This window comes from Crocodylus siamensis, chromosome 15 (genome assembly GCF_052110815.1).
Source record: "Crocodylus siamensis isolate JL-2025a chromosome 15, ASM5211081v1, whole genome shotgun sequence".
NCBI lineage: Eukaryota > Metazoa > Chordata > Crocodylia > Crocodylidae > Crocodylus > Crocodylus siamensis.
The window spans coordinates 46,686,630-46,710,240 of record NC_143409.1 but is presented as its reverse complement, the minus strand read 5'-3'; the positions used below and the strand labels follow the sequence as shown (position 1 = coordinate 46,710,240).

The 23,611-nt window shown below is 48.7% G+C and overlaps 1 protein-coding gene across 1 annotated transcript; it reads right to left on the bottom strand.

The window, feature by feature from the left end:
• Positions 1-21: 21 nt before the first annotated feature.
• On the bottom strand, positions 22-12,123 carry LOC149852568 (general transcription factor II-I repeat domain-containing protein 2B-like). The gene is made up of 6 exons (XM_090029995.1): positions 11,878-12,123; positions 11,656-11,739; positions 8,669-8,710; positions 5,216-5,348; positions 3,816-3,926; positions 22-2,004 (listed from the first exon to the last, which is right to left on the bottom strand). The coding sequence occupies exons 1-6, from the start codon at positions 11,977-11,979 to the stop codon at positions 173-175; spliced, it is 2,304 nt and encodes a 767-aa protein (XP_089886121.1). The 5' UTR covers positions 11,980-12,123; the 3' UTR covers positions 22-172.
• Between the last annotated feature and the right edge of the window lie 11,488 nt (positions 12,124-23,611).

Here is a 23,611-nt window from a genome sequence, read left to right as displayed (position 1 = left end):
TTTCTCCCTTTTTTGAGTGGATGAAATGGAAATAATTAGTTTTTAATACAAAAATTGTATCTTTTGTTTTACTACAAAGATGAGGCATAAGTAAAACACCTACAAATATAAAAGAAAGAGACACATATAAGTCTACAGGTAAAATATTACAAAACAGTAAATTAACAGCTTTTCAATGTGAAAACTGCGGGTGATCCATCTTCTGTACAAGAATATCAATGTCAACTGACTCCTCAGTTAAGGCCAGTCGAAGCAAGTGACCAAGGGATTCATCTGTAAGTGAACATCGGTACTGGGATTTTATCAGCTTCATTGTAGACAAGGCGTTTTCACATAGGTATGTACTGCCAAAAATCGATACGATCTTTAAACCAAGGTCCCTTAAATGGGGGAAACGATTCTCTGCCACAAGTTTAAAGAAGTCCTGCCCTATTTCTTGCCTGCTACCTAGGAAAGGGTCAGCTTGTAGATCACACAGCTCAAGTTGTACGTTGGAAGACTGATTTTCAACTGGGGCTCTAAGCGGGTTGTTGAAAAGCATTAGTTCGTTTTTCAGTAACTCAAATTCAATAAAGCGATTGTCAAATTCCTTCACCATCGCGTCTACATTGGACGAGAATTCTGAAAAGCTAATGCAGTCGAAATTTTCCATTTCTTTTACCAACTCCTTGCAAGATGGGAAATGTGTAAGATCACCCTTTTCAATAGCAGCCTTAAACAACTTAAGCTTACTACGAAACCCATTCACACATCCAAAAAGGTCTGATATTGTATGATTTTTACACTGCAATTTTAGATTCAATTCATTTAAGTGGGTAGTCATATCTGTCAAGAAGGCTAACTCAGACAGAAACTCAGGAGACAAAAGTCTCTCTTCAAGCTCTGTGGTGTCAGCTTTCACTTGCTCTCTTAGGAACAGTGGAATTTCTTTTCTGAGAGCGAAAAACATTACAAGAACCTTACCAGCACTCAGCCAACGAATTTCTGAATGAAGAGGCAAGTCTCCATACACAGACTGCATTTCTTCCAAAAATGAGCAGAATTTCCTTTGTAACAAAGACCTATTTCCACCACGAATGAGATTGGTAACCTTCATGACCACTTTCATAGCTTCAACTTGTTTCACCCATTTCTCACACAAAGATTCTTGGTGAATTATATAGTGAATCATGGGGCACATAACACCAGACTTTTTCAGAAGACCTGATAATCCAGCTTTGGAACCAACCATAGCCCTAGCACCGTTTGTGACAATACAGGTACATTTGTTAAAACCTCCGTGTTCAGTCACAGTTTTCTGAAGAGCTTCAAATATATCTACTCCCTTGGTGGTGTCGTGCAAAGAAACCAGAGACAGCAGCTCCTCTTTTGCTGAGAAATCTTCCTCCACAGTTCTGATAAATATGAGAAGCTGACTCATATCAGTTTGGTCAGTGCTCTCATCTAGTAATAACGAAAAATAGCGACACTTTTTCACGTTGAGCAGTATCTTTTCACATATTTGATTGCTCATATCTTCAATTCTCCTGGCCATTGTCCGATGAGACAGTGAAACTGTTTCAAAGTTTTTCACCATCTTCTCATTACCGAATGCCCTGGCCATTTCAATTGAGCATTCTTTCACAAGAGCCCCGTCACTGTACGGTTTCTTTGCTTTGGCTAACAGCAAAGCTACTGCATAAGAAGCTGCAACACTTGATAACTTTTCCTTTTTAACTGCAGGAACAAGTACAACTGGTTCTCTAAATTTATTTTTCAGGTCTGTTACCACAGCTAATCTCAAATCCCCGCTGTACTCTTTATATTTTTCTTCATGTAAAGTTTGATAGTGTCGCCGGAGGTTAAATTCCTTCTGAACAGACAGCACTCGTAAGCAAACTAAGCACTGAGGTTTTCCATTTTGCTCAGTAAACATATAATCCACTTCCCAGCGTTCTTGAAATCTTCTGTTTTCCTCATCGATTTTCCTTTTTTTTGACATGTTCTTTCCCATCATCACTGTCCCTTGAAAGAAAAACAACAAAGTCTCAAAACAGGTTTTTTGGGGCACCTCACTACCATGGTACATACTTAGAAGTGAACTACAGCATTGTCACGGACAGCATGGGGACATGCTATTCTGCTTCCTAGAAACACTTCCTCTTACTCACAAGTTCCCCATAAGTTCATTTATTTTGCTGGAGAGCAGTACTAATCGCTGTTCCTCAAAGACATGCTGATGTGATTTCATGGTAATACAATCCCCATAATATGAAAAAAAAGTGCTTTTTTTTCTATTTACTATTTAATTTCTTTTTTCTAATATAGAAACTAGTTGCAGCCACTGCCATTTGGATAGGGGCTGCCATTTGGAGACCTGTGGCTTAAAGAAAAGAAATGGCCCACCAAAATGTTCAAATTAAAAAAAAACAAACCCAGGAGCTGGATCCTTCTCCCCACAACAAATCCCACCCTAGAGAAGAGTGGAGGACCCCAATTCACATCCCACCTAACACTCAGTGGAGTGGGATCTACAGTTGGGTCTCAGCCAAGCTGGGAGGGAATCCATGTGTGACTTGCGCCAAAAAATGACACTGCTGGGGATAAATCTGAACTGAGCCAGAACTGGGAGAGTTCAGAGGTCCTTATTGGAAATCCCACCTATCTACTATGCCAGGGGTAGGCAACAATTTTTGGCTGGAGTGCCAAAAACCCCCACAATGCCTACCTTGGAAGGTGCGGGAGTGCTGGCACTCCAGAAAAACAAAATGAGGTCAGGGGGTACATGGCAGGATGCTCTGCTTGTGTCCCTTGCCCCCAGCCCTGATGCCCCTTGCCCCTCATCCAGCTGCCCTGTGCTCCCTGCCCAAAGCCCCTGCCCTGCTCAAGACCCTTGCTGCTACCCAAAGCCCTTGCCCCCCACCCTGCTGCCCCTTGTCCCCCACTAAGAGCCCCTGCCCCCCAGACTGGGCTCTGTGGAGGTCAGCAGCTACCCAGAACCTAGGCCAGCTGCAAACATTTGCTGCCTCTCCACCCTGCCCTGGCCTCAGCACTGGGCTCTGGGGAGGCAGCACACACCGGCAATGCTTGCCGCAGTGCTGCCCTTGCTGCTTCTGCAAAGCAGTGCTGGAACCTGGTGTGGCCAGGCACAGCGGGGGGTGCAGAAAGCGCCAGGATCCAACGCTGCTTTGCAGAAGTGGCAAGGGCAGCACAGCAGCGAGCACTGCCAGTATGTGCTGCCTCCTCGGAGCCCAGGGCTGGGGCAGAGAGGCAGCAGATGTTTGCAGCTGGCCCAGGTTCTGGATAGCTGCTAATAGCCACAGAGCCTGGGCTGCTTGCAGCAGGGCTTCCATGGGAGCAGCCCAGGCCCCATGGCTATCACCAGCTACCCAGAGCTGGGGCCAGCTGCAGCTGGGAGGCTACAAACAGCTGCTGCCCTCCTGCTCCCCCTCCCGCTCCCAGCCCCAGCCATGGGAAGGCAGCAGGTGCTGGCACTGCACCTGTTGGGGCCTGGACCCAGGCGGCAGCAACTGTTTGTAGCCTCCTGGCTGCAGTTGACCCCGGCTCTGGGTAGCTGCTGATAGCCACAGAACCCAGGCTGCTCCCAGAAGGGCTTGCAGCCTCCCAGCTGTCTGCTGGAACCAGCCTGGGCTCCTGGATGGCCGCAGCTACCAGATCTGGGGCTGGCTGCAGCCAGGAGGCTGCAAACAGCTGCTGCCTCCCCGGCCCCAACACGTGCCGAGGAAAATGGCCTCATGCGCCATGCTCAGCACGTGTGCTGGGGGTTGCTGACCCCTGTACTATGCATACAAGGGTACATCTGACTGTCCCCTCACCTGTGATGTCATTTGAGAACTCCATTCCCTCAGAGCACTGGAGAGTTGGGACCCAGGGGTCTTGGCTGTATTCTGGCTGGGAGGTCATGCTGGGTATATAAATCAAATTCCCTGTGGAGGGGAAAGACAACAGGCAAGGGCAGGAGGAATCACAAATGCAGTCACATTCCTAACAGTGGGTGTCCTGAGATTCAAATCAAACCCCTTGTCTGTGCTGATGGCAGTGGGAGGGTGGTGGGTATGGGAAAATGGAGGTGGAATCTAAACACAGAGATGGAAAATCTTGGAGAAGTGATCTATGCATGCATGTTTGTGAGTGTGCACATGCTGGAGGATTTTGGAATTCGCAGCTGACAGGCCAGGATCTTAACCCTAAGCACAGGTCTGTCTCCAAACCTCCAGGGGCATCCCCATGGATAGGGCAGGGCCCAGACAGGGGAGTAAACAGGGAGTCTGTGGCTATGACTCTACTGCTTGCCTGGCATTCTGGGAAGAGCTACTCCTGAGCAGGCCCTGTCATCACTGCTGACCATGTCACAGAGAGAGGTCTTGAGAACAACAGCTGAGCTTCACCACCTCATTTCTGGAGTGGGTTCTTGAAGAGTGAGGCTGGGCAGCCGGACCACACTGGAGGAGGCAGTCCCTAGCAGCCCTGACATATTCTGGGTATGAATGCAAAAGACTCAGTCCTCATGCCTCCCAGAGAGCCCCACGGTGAAGGGAACCCCAGTTACATTTCTGGACCTCTTGTGCAGTGGAAAGATCTGAGGAAGGTAACAGCTTCTCTCACAAGTGTCATGAAAAATTTAAAAAAAGTCTGATGGTCCCTTGAATGTCTCTCCAGTCTCTTAAGTGCATTTATACTGGCTCCATGTTGCTTTTGAGGTTGCCACTGGAAAAATGCACCACCTCCCACACACTCCGAACCCGGAATTGTAGGCTGTGGGTGCATCTGGCCCCATCTCCACATCCCCTACCCACACAAGCTTCAATTCCAAGTTTGGGGCAGGTGGAGCAGAAGCAGAGACAGCACCCATTTTTCCATGGCAGCCTAGAAAGCAGTATGGGAGCCTGTGTGGGAGTCTCATGGGCCAGGAACAGCTAATGGAAAACACAACAGACAGAGGGAGTTCATCTCTTCAGCACCTCCCAATCCAGGTCTCAGCATTCTCCGGGGATGCAGTGCTGCACCATGGTGAGGTGATAGGATACAGCAAGGAGAATGGGGTTCTCCCAGATCAAGAACAGGGGAGGAAAGGTGAAATCTTCCTATATCTTAAGGAGGTACGGGATTATGGGCTTCCTAAACCTTGGGACTAGGGCAAGACCCTGAGCAGAAACCAGCTTCAACACTCTAGTGATGCCAGAGATTCTCAAAACCCAGGGCAAGGCATCCTTACATAATGAGTTCACCATGTCATAGTTCTCTTGCATGACATCCCAGTAGAAGGCCCTCTGAGCAGGGTCTAGCAGATCCCATTCTTCCTGGGTGAAATAAATGGCCACCTCCTCGAAGGTCACCAACCCATCAAGCTATAATTGCAAAGACAAAAGTCAAAAGCATTAGAGGAAGAATTTTAACTGATGCTGTCATCAGGTGCCTGGGCCTGCTGCCAGCCCTGACGCTGCAGCTTGAAGAAGCACAACCCACCCTATTCATCTCAACGAAAGTGTTGATTCTGGAGTCTAATGACAGTGACTAAAGCATCAACATTGCTAACTATTTCAATGTTGATTAAAGAAGGGGAGGAAGGAAACATATTATAAAATTCTGCTCCATCTACTGTGAGCACTACATCAACTGGACATCACATTATGCAATGTGGGAAAGACACTGCTGACTGCCCCCCAACTCAGCAGTCTCCAGGAGCCCGCTCCTATAAAGTGAGGTTAACTCATGGCCCATGGGCCCCTGCCTGTGTGCCACTCCCCTTACTGCTCTGGCTGCTGCTACCTGGTCTCAGTGCTCCCCACTAGATTCCAGTTCCTGCCTCTGCCCCTGGGGGTGGAGGGGCCCATGGGGTTAACAGGGAAGACAACACGGCCCCTTGCTGCTCAGAGGTCGGACAACCCTGACTTGAAGTGATCAACTGGATAATCAGAGGCATAACTGGCAATTTTAGTGCCCTGGGAAGAGGTGCTAAAGAGGAAGGAGTAGTGGAGTGATCACCTGAGAGCACCCCCAGGGCTCCCTGCCTGTCCCTCCAACGTACACCTACTCCCTGCCTGTCTGTTGCCACTCTGCCCTCCTAACTCCAAACTTCAGAGGGACACAGCACCACTTCCCCGTTTCCCCTGCCACTCCATCTTAGCTGGGAGGGCAAGGAAAAGTCCCACCCCAGCTAAGCCTAGCTCCAAACCAGCTAATGGCTGGGGAAGAGCACTTTTTTGGTTCATCAGGAAATGCTGCTGAGCCCCACATGGCCAAGTACAGCAGGTTGGCGGGGAGGGAAGAGTCTGAAAACGCTACATCTCCCAAGTGCCCCAGAACAGCCGATGGGAAGATGGAGGAGAGGAGATGTGTGTATAAAGTGGGGAAGGAGAAAGAGAGGAAAACCTTGCAAAAATAATGAAAAATGTTTGAAGATAATTGTGGTAGAAAAAATGTATTACTTATGGGAGCTATCTGTTCAGGAGTAGAACACAAAAGGAAGGGGAAGCAGTGGAAGAGTTTGTCACAGACCTGAAACTAGGAAGTCAGAACTGTGAATATGGAACACTCACAGGCTCTTTCATTAAAGACCCAAAAGTCAGGGATGTTATCATAAAAAAGAACAGTAAGTGATTAAGAGAGGGACCTGGCACTGGAAAGTGCAACACAGGTTTCCCTCGATTTATGCGGGTGCCATATATGTGAATTCGCTCTTATGCGATCACCCTTTTTCTACCCCAAATTACTTATATGTGAGGTAAATTCACTCTTATGTGATCAGGGCTTGTTTCTCCCCACTCACCGCAGGCCCTGGGCTGCGCTATGCCGCAGTGCAGGCAGGGGTGTCAGCTGCTCCTAGGTCTGCTGCAGCAGCCGGGATGAGCGGGAAGAAGCAGAGCCCCGGGAGGTTTGGGGCACAGTGCAGCCCAGCAGCTACAGGCAGCTGGCATTGGCTGCTTTTGCAGCCACTGCAGCAGGGACTGGGGTGAGCAAGGAGAAGCAGAGGCCCTAGGCTGCAGCAGACAGCAAGCTGGGAGGAACCGTGAGTGGATGCAGGGCATGGGACAGTGGGGGCACAGCTCTTACTGCTACATGCCCCCTGGGAGGGCTCTAAGCTGGGCTCTTCCGGGGGGGGTGCAGGCTCTCGGATCTGCGTGTAGGACAACAGGCCACAGCCAGCAGTGCCACAGGCTCTCCCTGAGGCTCGGTGGGCATGTTGGGAGGGCTAGGGTGAATTTTGGGGTGCCAGCAGCCCCCCCAACCCCAGTGCTGCCACCACCACTGCCCGCCTGGAGCTCCGGGAAGAGCCTGTGCCGCTGGCCCCAGCCTTGCTTGCAGGAATGAGGTGCTAGTGCTGGGAGAGGGGCTGCTGCCACCCCATAACTCACCGTAGCCCCCGCAACCTGCCTGCTGAGCACCAGGGAGAGCCCGGTAGTGCTACCAGCCACAGCTTGCAGCAACAGCCTGCTCTTGTCCCACACACAGATCCAGGGGCCCACAGGCCCCCAGCCCGCAGCTCTCCCAGGGGGCACGTAAGAGTGAGAGCTGCACCCCACTGCCCCGCACTCATTCACAGTTCCTGCCACTTTGCTTCCTGCTGCAGCCCCGGGAGCTGCCAATGGGCTGCGCTGCAACCCTTCCCCTTCGCTAGTCCCAGCCTTCCTCCCTCCTGCTATGGGAATGTATCCCTATTTGTTACATTATAAAGTGGGTTTGCTTTATTCAATTTATGTGCTATTCTCTGGGAACGCATGTACCACATAAAAATTGAGGGAAACCTGTATGTACATGTCATACTGCAGAACAAGCAGAAACACAAGTGAAAAGTCTACAAAATATGGTTAAGAGAAGATGTCACATGAGAAGTCCGTAAAAAAAAGACTAAAATAAGACCTAAAAATAAGGCAGCAAAGTGTATCCTTAGGAAAATAGAAGAGCCTGTGTCCATTCCCTGGTAATTGGAGGAAAAATGGGGACGGATTACAGCTGTCAGAGTTGAACACAAACATTTTTTTTTTTTTAAAGAGAGAGAGAGAATACTTTCACTCACTCACAAGAAAAAAAGTATTGTCAGAGATGGCAGGAGCAGATGACAGAACAAGGAGTAACAGTCTCAAGCTGCAGCAAGGGAAGTTTAGGTTAGATGTTAGAAAAAACTCTCTCACTAGGAGGATACTAAAGCACTGGAACAAGTTACCCAGAGAGCTTGTGGACTTTCCATCCTTGGAGGTTAAGACCTGGCTTGACCAAGCCTCAGGTGGGATAATCTAGTTAGGGATGGTGCTGCTTTGAGTGAGGAGATGACCTCCTGCGGTCCCTTCCAACCCATTTTCTGTGATTCTTCAGCAAATCAGTTGCATCACCAGAACTTTGGCAGATTATTTTGAACACAGAACTCCTAAAACCTGCATTTCCAAGACACCATTTGGAAGACACTACTTCCTAAAACTGCCTTTTGGAATATATTGAGCTCCAGAAATATTTCACCGTACAATGAACCAGATGCTAGAGGGTCTATCAGGTGTGAAAGTCTATACCGATTATACAATTTAGGGCAGCAGGGCCACTGAACATCAAGAACACCTAAGAAAAGTACTGGATATTGCAAGAACTAACAACCTTACACTAAAGACAAATGCCAGGTTCAAACAAAATACATTAAATATCTGGGCAACCAAAGGATCTCAAAAGGGACTCTTACCTGATAACTCAAAGGTTCAAATGATACTGAACGTGCCGAAATCTGAAGATAAAAAAAGGCATTCAAAGTTTGCTAGGAATGCTGAATTATGCCAACAACTTTATACCTAACTATACAGTATGCACAACTTACCTAAAGCATCTTCTCCACAAGGGCACAGATAGGGCCTGGATGCCAAACATGAAAGTGAATTTAATAATCTAAAATATATCAGCTCCAGTGCTACAATTCTTTGACCCACTAAAAGACACCAAAGTGTCCACAGATGCTTCACATATGGAAAATATGGATTGGGATTAGTACTACCATAGCGTCGTGGGATCGATGGTTTGCCAGTTTGATATGCATCTAGGGTTACGATAGGTAGAAAAATGATATGCACAAATCGGGGGCGGAATAGATCCTTGGCTTGGATCACAAACCACTGACTGAAATACTGAAAAAATGACTCAAAAGTGTATCACCAGTGATACAGTGACTACTTCTGAAATTACAGAAGTATGATATGACTTTGGAGTTCCTGCCTGGACATCACTTAGTGGTTAGCAGGCACACTTTCATGAGTATAACCTCTATCAAACAGTCCACAACTAGATGATCTGGAACATACTATAACCACACCTTACAAACATGATTAAAGCATCATACAATGTATCTCCAGGTATTTCGGATGACCTGGTGATGGAAAAGGATAAAGGTAAAACAGCGCAAGCAGTGATACAAGCCATAAGAGGAGGAGATTTAAAAAAAGAATCACCCATTTCCCACTTATGCATTCTCAACACAAAAATGAATTTTCAGTGACCTCAGGAGTACCCACAAGTGCTACACAGGCAGTAATTCTTGCAGTGATCAGAAGGAAAATTTTGGAATGAAGTCGGATATCTGGGAATGACTAAATCAAAGAGCAGAGCCAGAGATGTCTATTGGACACAGGTGAATAATGATATTGAAGATATGGTGAAGAATACATCAGAAGTACAGGGATATTGAGCAAGAATAAATGCAACTTCACTGGACAAAGTGGGAATTGTCATGTCTTCCCAAACCAAACATGTCAATTATACTGGGCTACCATATTCATTTTCTAGAAGTAGAGACAAATGAAGATACTACAACAACAGTTGTCCAGCATACTAAATCTATATATTGCTCACCATGAAATTCCAAAAACTGTAATTACTGTCAATGAACCACAGTCCAAGAATAGGGAATTTCCAGACTTTGCTCAAATGTATAACTTTCATCACAAGACATCCAGTCCCAAATATCGTGAAAGTAACAGCAGGCAGAATGTAGAGCATACCATGTAAAAAATTTGTTTTTTAAAAAAAGCAAAGCATGAAGAAGAATACCCATACTTGGCTCTACTCAACTACAGACCTACTGTTGCAATGTGGAAAGTCACCTGCAGAGCTTCTCTACAACAGCTGTATGAAAGCATGGCTACCTGACACAGGAGCAAAAGGAAGAATAACAAAGGAGCCTGCAGAAAAGATTGGGAAAGTAGAGTCAGATGCAGAGTTACAACAAAGGGGCAAAGCCACTTCCACGGGTAAAAAAACAAAGATTCTGCTCAAATTTGGCAAGATGGACATTGCTAGTTACAGCTACATTATTCAAAAAGGAGTCACCTCACCCATATTCCATTATCACAGACGAAAGATGAATCTTAAGAAAGAACTGCAGATATCTATCTGCTCAAAACACCTGACAATGAGGAAGACGCCAGTGAAACATAAACATAGACACCAGCTGAAAATAATTTACAAGTTGACCCAGCGTATGACCAGGAGACTGAACATTCAACTACAGGTAAGGATGGATGTAGATAAAAGGGGTCTGTGATACAGTACAACTGGAAGGATGCTGAAAAGGACCAAGAGAATTGCGAAGACACGTTAGTTCGAATCTGCAATAGTTTTTATCTTATAAAATTCCAGACTGAAGCAATAATTATAAAAAGAGGATGACGTGATATACAGTAAGTCCTCTCAGTGTCCAGGGAGTGTTGCACCCAGCAGACAGCTTGAGAAGATCCTGGTGCAGTAGAACAGCAAGAAGGCCAGTCCCCAAACCATTGCAAAGGATGCAACATTGTTAACTCCTTACTGAAAACAGTTCTTCATGTGAGTTACAATACATCATAAAGAGTTGTCCGCACACCACAAACCTCATCCAGACACTGCACTTGGTATAATTGACCTTGCTGCATATAACCAGCAGTAGTGTAACAAGATCAGGAAAAGGCAGACACGCAGCTGTCACGGGATAGCTCAGATGGCTATTATAAATAGGCACTAGGAAAGCAGGCACGGACCTATTTGCAGAGAGCAAACAGCTTCCCAGAACAGATGGGCAACTCTTTAACTAGGTGCCAGCCAACTTTAATGGCTCCATTAAACCCCACAGCCACACCCCTCCCTTAAGTGCCACTGCAATCCCCTTCCCCCGCCCAATCTGCTGCTCCTGCTTTCAGCTCCCTGCCCAATCCACAGCTCTGCTTTCCAATCCTTTGCCTGTGCTCCCTGCCCAATCCACCGCTCTGCTGTCTGCTCCCTGCCCTACGTGGTGCGGTGCTGCCATCCCGTTCCAGGTTGCCAATGTGCTGCCCCGGGCATGTGCCACACGCTACCCTGGCCCCTTGGCCAATGCAGTTCATGCGTCCGCAGCTTCGCCCATGACGTTTTGAGGGGCGTTTCTCTCCTGGGCTTTGCCGAGTTCCCCCCAGGTCGGGGGCTTGGCTTGTCCGGCCACCGAGTCCAAAGCGCCTGGCACCAGAGTGTGTCCACCCTGGCCCCGCTCCCGCTGCTCCAGCTACGGCCCCTGGTGCCTACCTCCGCCCACACCAGGCTGCTACCCTGAGAAGACCACACAAGAGCTGCCCGCGCCCTCCTCCCCCCGGCTCCAGCCAGGCCGCCTTCCTGCCCCTGCCCCTGCCCCTGCCCCGCAGGCCTGAGCTGCCCGAGGGGGGTCCTGGCACCTACCAGCAGCTCCCCGCTCCTCCTGTGCTGGGGCCTGGGCCGGGGCCGGGCTCTCCCCCCCGCCGGGCCCGGGGCCGGGGCCGCCTCCTGCAAGGACAGAGGGGTTGCTGGCGCGGCCGGCGGGGAGCCGGAGCCCGCGCCACAACGCGGCCCCGCGGGCTGCGCAAGATGGCGGCCGGCCCGGCCCGCGGGCCGCACGAGCCCCCCGCCCCCCCGGGCATGCACCGCGTCGCGGCCCGCGCCCCTCCGCCCGCAGCGCTGCAGCAGCCCGGGGCCGGGGCCGGGCTCCAGCACCTGCCAGCGCTGCGGGCCCCGCGGCCCGGCCATGCTGCGGGGCGCAGGAAGCGCGGGGGGGGCGGTGGGGGGGCGCAGGAAATGGCGGCGGGGGAGGCGGTCGGGCCCCAACCCCACCCCGCCCCGCCGCGCCCCGCCCGGCTCCTCCCGCCTGCGGCCCCGGTCCGTCCAGGTAACCGTCGCCCTACCCGGCCGAGCTCCTCGGTGTCCCACGGGCACCGCCCTCGCCCTCGTCGCCGCCTTGTTATTACTGTACTGCTCTTGTGTTGTTGCCGCCGTTATAACTGACCTTTTTCTTATCATCCTTGTTAGTGGTGCTACTCTTGTTATTAGCGCTGTTAGGACTATAGTTTTATTGTTATGATCATTATTACCGTCGTCCACTCGGTCACTGTCACTGTCAGTAGCATTTCATTATTGTCATGATCATCCGGATCATTCACGTGACTCCCATCGTTATCCTCATCCTCGTGGCCTTCCTCCTCCTCCTCCTCCCCACAGAGGCACAGACAATGAGGGCGGGAAGGGAGCTTTCTGGTGCCAGGACCCGTTGGTTACCATCAGCGGCCGGTCCCGGCCCCATGCTGCTCTGCAGCTTGTAAGGCAGCGGTTCCCAACACAGCACCCACAGGCGCCATGGCACCCCGGAGGCATTGGTGACACGTACGGAGGTGCACGTGCACCCCCTGGGACTGGTCAGCCTGCGGGCGGTCACTGCTCCCCCCCCACCGCCAACACCACCGCCGGCATCTCAGGCGGTCACCAGTTGACCCCGCCAGCGGCATCCACAGGTGGTCACCAACCGCCAGTCGGTGCTCACCACCCACCGCCACCGCTGCAGCCGCTTGTGGGCAGTCCCCACTCAATCCACGCTTGCCACCAACATCAGCACGGCTGCCTGCAGGAGCTCACGCCACCACTGCCCGCAGGTGGTTGCCATGCCCCCCCAGCCTCGGGAGACACAAGGCATTCGTGCCCAAGGTTTATTCAGGTGCCTGCGCAGGATCGGTCAGATTGATCTAAATACTTTAATACTCATTGGCGCCCGCTGCTTTTTCTTTTAAATTTGAATCTGCCCTTGGGCACATAAATGTTGGGAACTCCTGCTGTAAGGGAGAGGCGGTTTCCCATGTTTTTCTCCTGCAAAGGAGAATCCATTTTTAAAGTTTGTAACCCTTCCGTATATTCTTGCAACTCACTTTTGGGTCATGACCCATGGGTTCAGAAATGCTGATCTAGTCTATGCCCCTGCTCCAAGCAGGACCAGCCGGAGCTAAATCGTCCCAGCCAGGACTTGGTTGACCTACATCTTAAAAAGCTCCAAGGATGGAGACTCCACAGTCTCTCTGGGTAGCCTGGTGCACTGCTTTATTATTCTTATCATGTCATTATCATCATTATTTCAATATTATTATCATCCTCAATTGTGCGCCAGTTCCAACTGGTGATAGCTAGGAACAGTTCAGTTGTTATATGTGTCTACACACTCTGGGCCAGGGGAGCCAGTTTGTTTTGAGCAAATGGCTGTGCTAGGACAGGAGCAGCTGCACACAGCCCTTACTTGACAGTAAATTACCCTGGGGTGAAATTTTCAATGGGGGAATTTATCTTAAAAAAGAGGGGTTGTATGTCATATGTTCGCTTTGGTTTTACAGAATAAATCAACTTCAGTAAAAATGCCGTATGCTTATATCCAATGTTTCCCTAGGTTTAAATGTCTGAATGTCAGCCTGTAACATAGTTTAAAAATTTGAAAGGCCGTCACTAAAAGAGCAATCATAGGCACTAAAAGACACCATGTGTCTGCAAGCTAAGAAAGGATGTAGACAAGCCTGGGGAGGCAGGTGTCTGATCTGGGTTACAGTTTCCTTGTCCCGTGGCCGGGCGAGCGGGCACCGTTCCCTGCCAGGTGCAGATAAGAGAGCCCCGAGACACTGCAAAGAGGGGGCTGAACAGAGGGCAGTTAGATGGCAAGATAGTACAGGGGAATGGGTGCCCATGATGGGTTATGGGGAGGTTTGTGGCATACTGAGTGTTACAATTGCCTGTGGCTGCTGTTTGCACTGGGCAAGCAATCTCTCACCCGGGGTGCCGTGGTGTCTGCCCCATAGCTCTGTGAGTGGTGACTGCTTTCTGGGGTAGCCTATGGGAGAGTTTTGTGTTTCTTCAGCAGTGAAGACAGAGCCTCCGTGGCTGGCAGGCTTAACAATGTCTCTGTGACTTCCTTGGTGAGAGAAGCCAGGTCCAAGCTGGAATGAAGTGACTAAGCCTTGTCCCAGCATGACGGTAGGTCTGCCCCTGCACCCATGGTGGGGGAACTGTGTTGTGATGTGGACCAAAGGCCTATCTGAAACCACCCTTCTTCCTCTGACAGGTTTCAGAGTGACATCCACGCTTTGCTCACGGAGCGGCCCAGCCTTCTAGGGTGACAGGAGAGGGAGGGAGCTGCAGCAGGGATGTCTCAGGTAGGGGATTCATGGGGAGCAGTGTGTGTGAGGGGTGGGGGAGCAGCTACTGAAAGGGGAGAGAGGCAGCAAATCCACAAGAGGAAGGAGGGTAGAGGAGCAAAGTAAAAGGATGACTCTGAATATGTCGGCAGTTGAGAGAAGACAGAGATTCCTTTGTTTATAGCATAAGGAAGTTCCTTTTCCTGAGTACTGAAGACTGTGGACACTACTTTGCAATATAAAGGTGGGCACCCTTCTTGAGAGGCCCTGGGGAGGTGCTTCATCCATTTATTCCACTGCTGGCAAGTATTGGGATCCCTGTGTCCCTGGAACCTCCTCAGGGAGGTTCCTCTTCCTCCCTGCTGTGTTTTGATCAACAGTGAAATCATGGACAGTGTTGACATTTGACTTGTCGTCATTAGACCCCAGAGTTAATGTGCATTAAGATGAATGGGACAGTTCATGCTTCTTAGAGCTATTGTGTCAGGCTGGCAGCAGGCTCAGGCACCTGGTCACAGCATCAGTTAAAATCCTTCCGTGCTTTTCAATTTTTTGTTCCCTGTTATCGTCTCAGGGGCTGGTAACCTTTGAGGAGGTGGCCATGTATTTCACCAAGGGGCAGTGGGCTCTGCTGGATCCCAATCAGAGAGCCCTCTACAAGGAGGTCATGCTGGAGAATTATGAAATGGTATCCACGCTGGGTAAGGATTCCTGTCCCTTGAGGTATTTGAAGCTGTGGGGTCTCTGAAGCATTTGGGGTGGTCTCAGATCTCTTGGAGGTGGTCTCAGGGGTGGTCTCAGATCTCTTGGAAACCATAGATACAGATATGTTCCATGGCGAGCTTGATGCTCCCCCCCAGCCCTCAGCCAAGGAGCACCTCCACCTGTTTGTTCCTGCTCAGTGCACACCAGAGCCTGGGCTTCTTCTGTCTCATGTAGCCATCCTAAACAAAGGCCGATTCCCAGGCTTTGGTTTGGCACAGAGGCAGAATAGGCATGCCCTTAGGCCAGGGGTGGGCAAAATGCAGCCTGGGGGCCAAATATGGTCTGCCAGGCCAGTCTATCCAGCCCACAGGGTCTCTAAAAAAAATTTATATTTATCTTCCCTGGGCTGCCTGTCATGCAGCCCTCGATGGCTTGCCAAAAGTCAGTAAGCAGCCCTCTACCCAAAATTAATGCCTGCCCCCGCCTTAGGCTGAAGGGCACTGGGCCCCATTGACCCTGATCCAGGGTGACAGTTATATCTCCATACCCCCTCCCCAGGGGATGTTGGAAGCACAATGGAGCAGCTAATTGAGCCCTATGCCCTCAGCCCTCTGGGGAGCAGAGGTGTGGGGTGCATTCCCACTCATGCAAACAAAGCCCCTTTATCCTTACCCTCCCTAGGTCAATCTTTGGGTCAGGGCTCTGCGCTCAGGTTTAAAAGGAGGCAGGGGATGATCCCAGACCTATGTCTGAGAAGTAAGTTTCCTCTTAGCGTACAAGTCATGGAAACTCCTGCTGTGGGTGCAACAGTCTCACCCCTCCAATGTCTGCCTTTCCTTTCCTCAGGGGCCTAGATATAGATGCACATAAAGATATTTTGGCACTTCTTCAGGTGCTTATCTTGCCTTTGAATTCAGTAGCATGTTAGCTGCTTACGTATTTTTATGAGCCCAGCCCTTAGCGACCACCTTCCTACCTACTCTGATTCCCTGTCCACTCACCAGAACCCAGGGCTGGGTTAAAATGGATTCTTAGTGCTGAATTGTTTGATGTGTATACCATTCACCCTGATCTGCCTGAATTCACCCTCTCAAGCAGGATTTCCTGTTCCCAAACCTAACATGATCACCCAGCTGGAACAAGGAGGAGAGCTGTGGGTCCCAGACCTCCAAGGCTCTGAAGGAAGAGAGATGTCAAGAGGAGCCCACACAGGTGAGGAATCAGGGAAACTGGCACAAAAACCATCCACAGATGGAGTTTAAAAGCTAGGACGCCCACACAGGCCTCCTGGCTCCCCCTGTCCTGGCTGCTTTCCCCCAGCTCAGATTTGTAGGCAGCAGGCTGTCACCATTCTTGCCAATCTTCCTGTGCCTTGTCAGGTGCATAAGGCAGATCAAGAGGTACCAGTGCCTGGACTCATTCTTCCAAACCTGCATTCAGAGGGGAAAGTGCTGCTTCAGGTGTTTTGGTGCTGTGCAGCATGCCGTGAAGCACACCCCACCCATTTGCACACCAGATCCCAGAAAATGAGGCTGTGGAGCTGCTGTAGAATGGCACCTGGGTCCTGTCTTAGGAAGCTGCATTGCATCCATTCTGGGATCTGGTGTGAGCAGATAGAGGGTGAGTGTATGTAGGTCTGCTTCACAACAGCACTTCTTCATGCGTGGTGGCATCAAAAGGCCTTCAGTTGGCTGCTCTGCCTTTCACATGGGGATTGCCAAAGAAGCCCTGGTAGCCTGTTACAGTGGAACCTGGATAATTTGTAGTCAGGTAATGTGCAACTTCTTTAACTCGCAGTGTGAGGACTAGAACGGTACATACCTTTCAGTTTAGCACCCAAAAAACGGCTCTGAAAAGAGTTAAGCTTTCCAAGTCACGCAGGCATTCTGTGCCTCATGGTGTGCTCCTTTGCACACACAATCCTTTGCTATGCAAATCAGTAACTTCCTTGGCAGATGTGTGTTGTGTTTTTACTGTAGGAGTTTTTGGAAGTTCTTGTTTAAACATGAGTTTGAAGCCCTCGAGTAGTGTTGGTAAAAGGAAGCACTTTACAAGAACAATCCAGGAAAAAATCTCAGCAATTGATCGTGTCAAAAGAGGTGAATTAAAAGCTAAGGTGTGTCAAGATTATGGGGTCACTGCTACCACTGTTAATGACTGGCTTAAGCAGGAGTTTCGCCTTCGTACTCGACTTGCTGCCTCTGGTGGATGGTCAACCGTAAAAACATTAAAAAAATCAAAATATGATGACTTGGAGGATGCTCTGTATTTATGGATCGAGGATGTAAGAAGCAAGAATTTGCCTCTGAATGGACCCATTATCTGTGAAAAAGCTAAAGAGCTGTATCGTGTAATGAATCCAGATGCCCACGAGGAGTTTCCTGCAGCGTCTGGTTGGCTTTGGCGCTTCAAAGCCAGATACCATCTTAGTAATTCCACCAGCTTTCCAAGTGAACGTGCAAGTGTGAATCTGACAGCCGCTGAGGAGTTTAGGAAAAGGTTTTCAGGAATGGTGCAAGGCTACAGCCCACACCAGGTGTTTAATGCCAGTGAATTGGGCCTCTTCTGGAAGAAGATGCCCATCAAAGCATTTATAACCCTCGATGAGAAGACAGCACCCAGTGTCAAGCCAAGCAAAGATCGGCTCGTGCTTATGTTCTGTGCAAATGCATCGGGAGATTTAGCATTGAGACCTTTGCTGGTTTATCGAGCCCAACAGCCACGGGTATTGAAAAACACAACTATGGAAAGACTGCCAGTTGTGTGGAAGTGGAATAAAAAGGCAGGGATGACAGCTGCAATTTTTGAGGACTGGTTTGTTAATGAATTTATCCCCATTGTGAAAAGTTACCTGAGTAAGAAGAAACTGGTTCAGAAAGCAGTTCTTTTAGTAGACAATGCTGCTTGCCACCTTGAATCAGTAAATGCCTTTGATGTGAATTTTCAAGTGGTTTTTCTCCCTCCCAACACTGCTTCAATCTTGCAGCCCATGGAGCAGGGGATAATAACTCAATTCAAGCGTTTGTACACAAGGAAGCTTCTCTCTCATCTTGTTGTTGCCACCAAAGGGGATAAGGAAAATATTCGCAGGTTCTGGAAAGAGTTTACCATCAAGAATGCGATCATTTTGATTGACGAGGCCTGGCGATGTATAACCCCTTTAAGCTTCACAGCAGCCTGGTGCAGGCTATGGGTGGACATTGTCACTGACATACAGGAGTTTGAGTTGGACAGGGCACTGCAAAACAAAGGACTAAAAGACCTGGTAAATCAGATTCCCAGTGGAGGGTTTAACGAGATAGGGGAGGATGATATGGAAGAATTTTTGGAAGACCATTGTCAAGAATTAACTGAGGAAGACGTTCTGGAACTGAGCAACGCAACGGAAACAGAAGCAGAAGACATCAAAGCAGAGGAGAAATATGGTACATCAGGAATGCTCCAAGTGGCTGATCTAGCTAAAATAATGACTACAATTTCCAGCCTTAGGCAGCTAATTGAGGAGCGTGACCCTGATCCAGCACGAAGCCTAGCAGCTACGAGATGTGTCAGTGTTTTACAATCAATTTATGAAAAGATATATCACGATAGTTTTCACAAGGAAATGATAACAGAAAATGTCTGTGTTCAGATACAATCCCCGTAGCTGCGTATGTGAGCTATGAACCATGAGTTACAAACTATGGTGTGCACTGTGACTCATTATGAATTATGAGAGATGATTTCTGTTGTTATGTTATATGGTGCTATATTTGTGTTTGTTCATTGCAGCCTGCACTTCTCCTGATGCTGTTGTTCTAGCCAGCTCAGTGGTCATGGAGTCCATAGCCGCTGTCCTTGAACTACATGTAATTTTGCAATCACTGCATTCTTCCTAATGGACAGTGCAGCCCAGAGCACTGCCGGGTTTTGCTGGCTACACCCTAGACTGGTTTGCCAACTCTCACCTTCACAAGGGATTTGGAAACTAACCTTATAAACTGTCCAGGTCAGCCCTTATCTACATTATAAAGCTCTGTTGGCAGAGCTGTGTCAGCTAGGGAAGGGTGAAAAGATCATAGCCCATAGCCAGTGTAGTTCTGGCAGCAAAATCCTTGGTGGGGGGCACCTCTGCCAGCAGAATAAGGCTTTAGCCAATAGCCAACATAGCAATGCCACCTAAGTTAAAGGGGGAGTTGCTCCATAGTGTAGCAGAGCCTTTGTTTGTTCTTCAGGGAGGTTGCTATTTTAACTGAAGTGTGACAGCACAACAGTGGCTGTAATCCCTGGTGGGGATGCAGTCTGTCGGAAGTTGGATTTGTGTCTGTAGCCAAAGGCACACCCACTGCTTTGGATGGCAGGAGCTGCCTTCTGCCAGCAGAGCTGTGCCTACTCTGAAGGTTTCACTGGCAGAGCTTTCAGCTGTGTTGCATGATTGTTTCACACCCCTGGCTGACATAGATATTGTTCAGGTTACAAGTCGACCTTTTCTTCCCTCAAAACTAACCAGAAAAATCCCACGTGACTTACATGCTGGTCAGCCTACAGTTGGCTACCCCTTTCCCTCATTTGATCAGCAGGAAACCTGATTAGAGAAGAATACAATGCAACCGTGATGGGAATAACCTGCTACTTTGGCAGAGTACACCGTCTTCCCCATGGTGAAATACCTGTTTTATTCTCATTTCATCCTTCTATAATAACAGCTTTTAAAGTTGCGGATAAGGTAGAGGTGAGAAGTGCAGTGAAGTTGCCGGTGAACCTAGGAAAGAAGAAGTCGTGATGCAATTTCAAGTTGATTGGCATGGATTATGTGGAGCAACGCAATACCTGCCAGGCAGCCAAAAATGCAGGGTTTTGGAAAAAAAACCCTTTGTGACTGGTGAAAAATGAAAATAAAGTTGAAAAATGTCAGGCTGATACTCGAGGCCTTTTGAAGGCCAAAGAGTGGGAAATTCCAGGAAACAGAGCAGCGTGTGGTTGAATGCATCCAGGAAAAACACAGCTGGGGGCTTCCAATCACAATACAGCTGAAGGCTTGGGAACCTGCCTATGAGATAAATGTACATAGGAAAGAATTTAAGGCCAGTCTGGGCTGGTGCAGGCAAATGATGAAGAGAAATGGGCTCCCTCTGAGAAAAAGGTCCACCCTTGCCCGGTGTCTGTACAACTGTTTCAGTGAAAAGCTGATCACTTATCAGCAACAAGTATTTCACCTTAGAGAAGCCCAGTTACAAAACTGGACAAATTGGGAATGCAGATGTGACTCCAGTATGCTCTGACATGCCAAGCAATGGTGGAGATACAGGATTCCAAGCCCAGCCTTATGAAACTCACAGCAAATGATAAAATGAGACTCACCATGATGCTAGGCATTCTAGCAGATGGTACAAAATTACCTCCTCACCTTGTACTTAAGCAGAAAAACCTTCTTGAGAAGAAATTCCCCAAAGGAGTGTTTGTCTCCTGTCAGGAGCAGGGGTGGGTGACAAAAGAGCAGATGAAAGACTGGCTGGAAGTTGTGTGGAACACATGCCCAGGACCTCTTCTGATTTAACAAGACATGCTCATTCTGCACCCATTTCAGGGATGCATTCCCCATGGCATGGAAGGGAAAGTGAAGGACATGAACACGGATCTGGTCATTGTTCCACGGGCATGACCTCCCAGCTTCAAGGCATGACCTCCCAGCTTTAAGGACCAGCTTTGTTCCCTTTACATGGACTGGTTACTGGAAAGCAACCATGCACTTGCTCTAAGAGGGAAGATGAAGGAGCCTTCTGTTGCCCAGTTGTTGGAGTGGGTTTTGGCAACATGGAAGAGCATCAGCAGTGAATTAGTTGTGAAGGGCTTTAAGAAGTGTTGTGTTACAAGGTGTGGAAGATAATGTACTGTGGGAGGATGAGGTAGGAAGCCCCAGTGGGCATGATAGCAAGGAAAGTCAACTCGGCTACAGCAATAGTGACAAAAGTGCAAGTGAAACCGGTGTGGATTTAGTAATGGAACCTGGACAGGCCACGTGGACGTTCTTTCCATGTAGCCCAGTAACTGGATTCTCCTACCTCAGTTCTTTGAGTTTTGTTTCCTTTCTGTATAAAGACAAACTGAACTGGAGAAATTTGGCCAATAGATCTTCATTAAATAATCTCAACTTTTGAACTTGCAGTATTTTTCTGCATTCAATAAAAATACCAATTTGTCCTTTTTTAAAAAATTTCAGTGCAGTTTTTATTCTGGTGTTTTTAGTGCATTTAACCCTTTCATTCTCTTCTGGGTTATTTGATTCTCTTACGGGAATTTGTGCGGGCAGTGGAAGTTCAAGGACTTTATCTGCAGTTTTTTTGGTTTACATCTGGGGAAAAGCTACTTTCCAAAAAATTTAAAACATGGGATCAACATACAGGGTGGGATCAACATACATACAAGGTCCATTTACTATTGGGATGGTCAAGTAATTCAGACGTCAGAACTGTGTAATGTCCTTAAGACCTAAGACTGAAGCCTTAAGATCTTAAATTTCATAGATTTCATAGACATTAGGGCTGGAAGGGACCTTGGAAGATCTTCGAGTCCAGCCCCTTGCCCCAGGGGCAGGAAATCAGCAGGGGTCATAGGATCCCAGCAAGATAAACATCCAAATGTCTCTTGAAGGTGTTCAAAGTAGGTGCTTGAACCACCTCCGGCACCAGTCTATTCCAGACCTTGGGGGCTTGGACAGTAAAGAAATTTTTCCTTATGTCCAGCCTGAAATGGTCATGGAGGAGTTTGTGACCGTTCGACCTTGTCATCCCTTGGGGTGCTCTGGTGAACAGACATTCCCCCAGATCCTGGTGGTCACCCCTGATAAACTTATAGGCAGCCCACAGAAAAAAAATGGAGCAGGGTACACTCGGCAGTGCACCCTTGCAGCACAGACAACACGGGACTCTGCAATATGTGGCACAACAAATGTGTTTGCGGCACCACATACTGCACAACTGCACTCGTCTGGATGTGCCCTTGGTGTCTACCTGTACCCAGCCTGGACTTGCTCATCGTTTCCTCATACCTATGTCGTTGGGCAGTAGGAATAGATGCAGTATCCACTCTCTCCCCTGGCAGTGGGACAGACATGCATCCTATTTCATCTCCTCCCTCTGCTCCCTGGCCCTCTCAGTTTCTGTGCTCACCTTTTCTAAGCAGGGCCTCTCATGGTCCCTGCTTCTGGCCCAGCTGTCAAGCCCCTTTGCTCTGTTTTGGACTCACCTGCTCCTAGCACTATCAGATATTTGGTAGACCCTGTTCAGTTTGCTGATGGGTTCCTTTCACAGCCCTCCCGCATCTCTGGAGCGGTAGGAGGACCAGAAAGAGAAAGGCCACGTTTTCTAAAAACCCAACAACCCTTAGCCCAGCTAGAGGACATCACCCACCAGTGTTGCCTACCCTCGATCTCGTGGCATTAAGCCTCCACCTACTCAAAGGGACTTCTCTCCTTTCCCCCCACATCTCTCCCATACCACTCCCTGAGTCAAGCCCTGTCAGGGCCCCTGATAGTTTTAACTGGTGGGATGTATCTGAGATTTAGACAGTCATTGGTCAGAACAGTTATTTCACACTCTTATTTTTGCCTTTTTCTGACCCTGTACTGGAAGATTTCACTGTTTGAATGGTGATCGCTATAAATGTTAGTGCAAATACTAATGGATGATGGAGAGACAGAGTCTGACACTTCCAGAGACCATGAACAAGGAGGGCAACTGGGTGAGCCCTGACTCGGAAAGGAGGAAGGGGAGGGTGCAGAAGGTGGGAAATACGATGCTGGGAATCTGCAGGGTTTTCTCCAGAGGCCCAGACAGCCAAGGCTGAGAACAGTAAACTCACTACACTGACAACAAGATAGGAAATCATAAACCCATAAATTTGCAAGGGACCTCACAGGCCATCTGGTCCAGCTCCTTGTGTAGATTCAGGATATGCTATTCCTACACACACCCCTCCAGTCTCTTCTCGCAAACTATTAGCGAAAGGGATGCCGTGACTTTTTTGGGCAAAAATGTTTTCCCTACTAGGAAGTCAACAGGCCTGCCATCCCTGAAGCCAAGCCAACTTCCAACACCAAGACATGAGGGAGATTAGGTGCTGGCTGGCTTAGCTGGCCACCCCTTGCCCATGAACTGCAGTTGTTATCACTAGTAGAGAGGCAGTGGGTAGATGGTGAAGTAAAAAGCATCTACCAATGCTTAACACTAAGATTTTTATTTGCCAATGTCCCATCATATATACATGACCTTGTAGGGACGACAGTGCCATGCAGCGATGCAAGTTACTAAGACTTGACTGGGAGGGAGGGATCCAGCATTGCATTGGTCTCCTGTTATGTGTGATGTTGGTTCATTTTGTGTGTGTGTGTGTGTGCCTGGCCTTTTCCAAAGTCTTAACTCAACTCCCTTCCTCTGTATCTAAACAGGCAAGCAACTATGTAAAACGAATTGACTATGCCAGTGATGGCCAACCTTTTTGGCAAGTGTGCCACGAGTTGAGTCCAAAGTATGAGA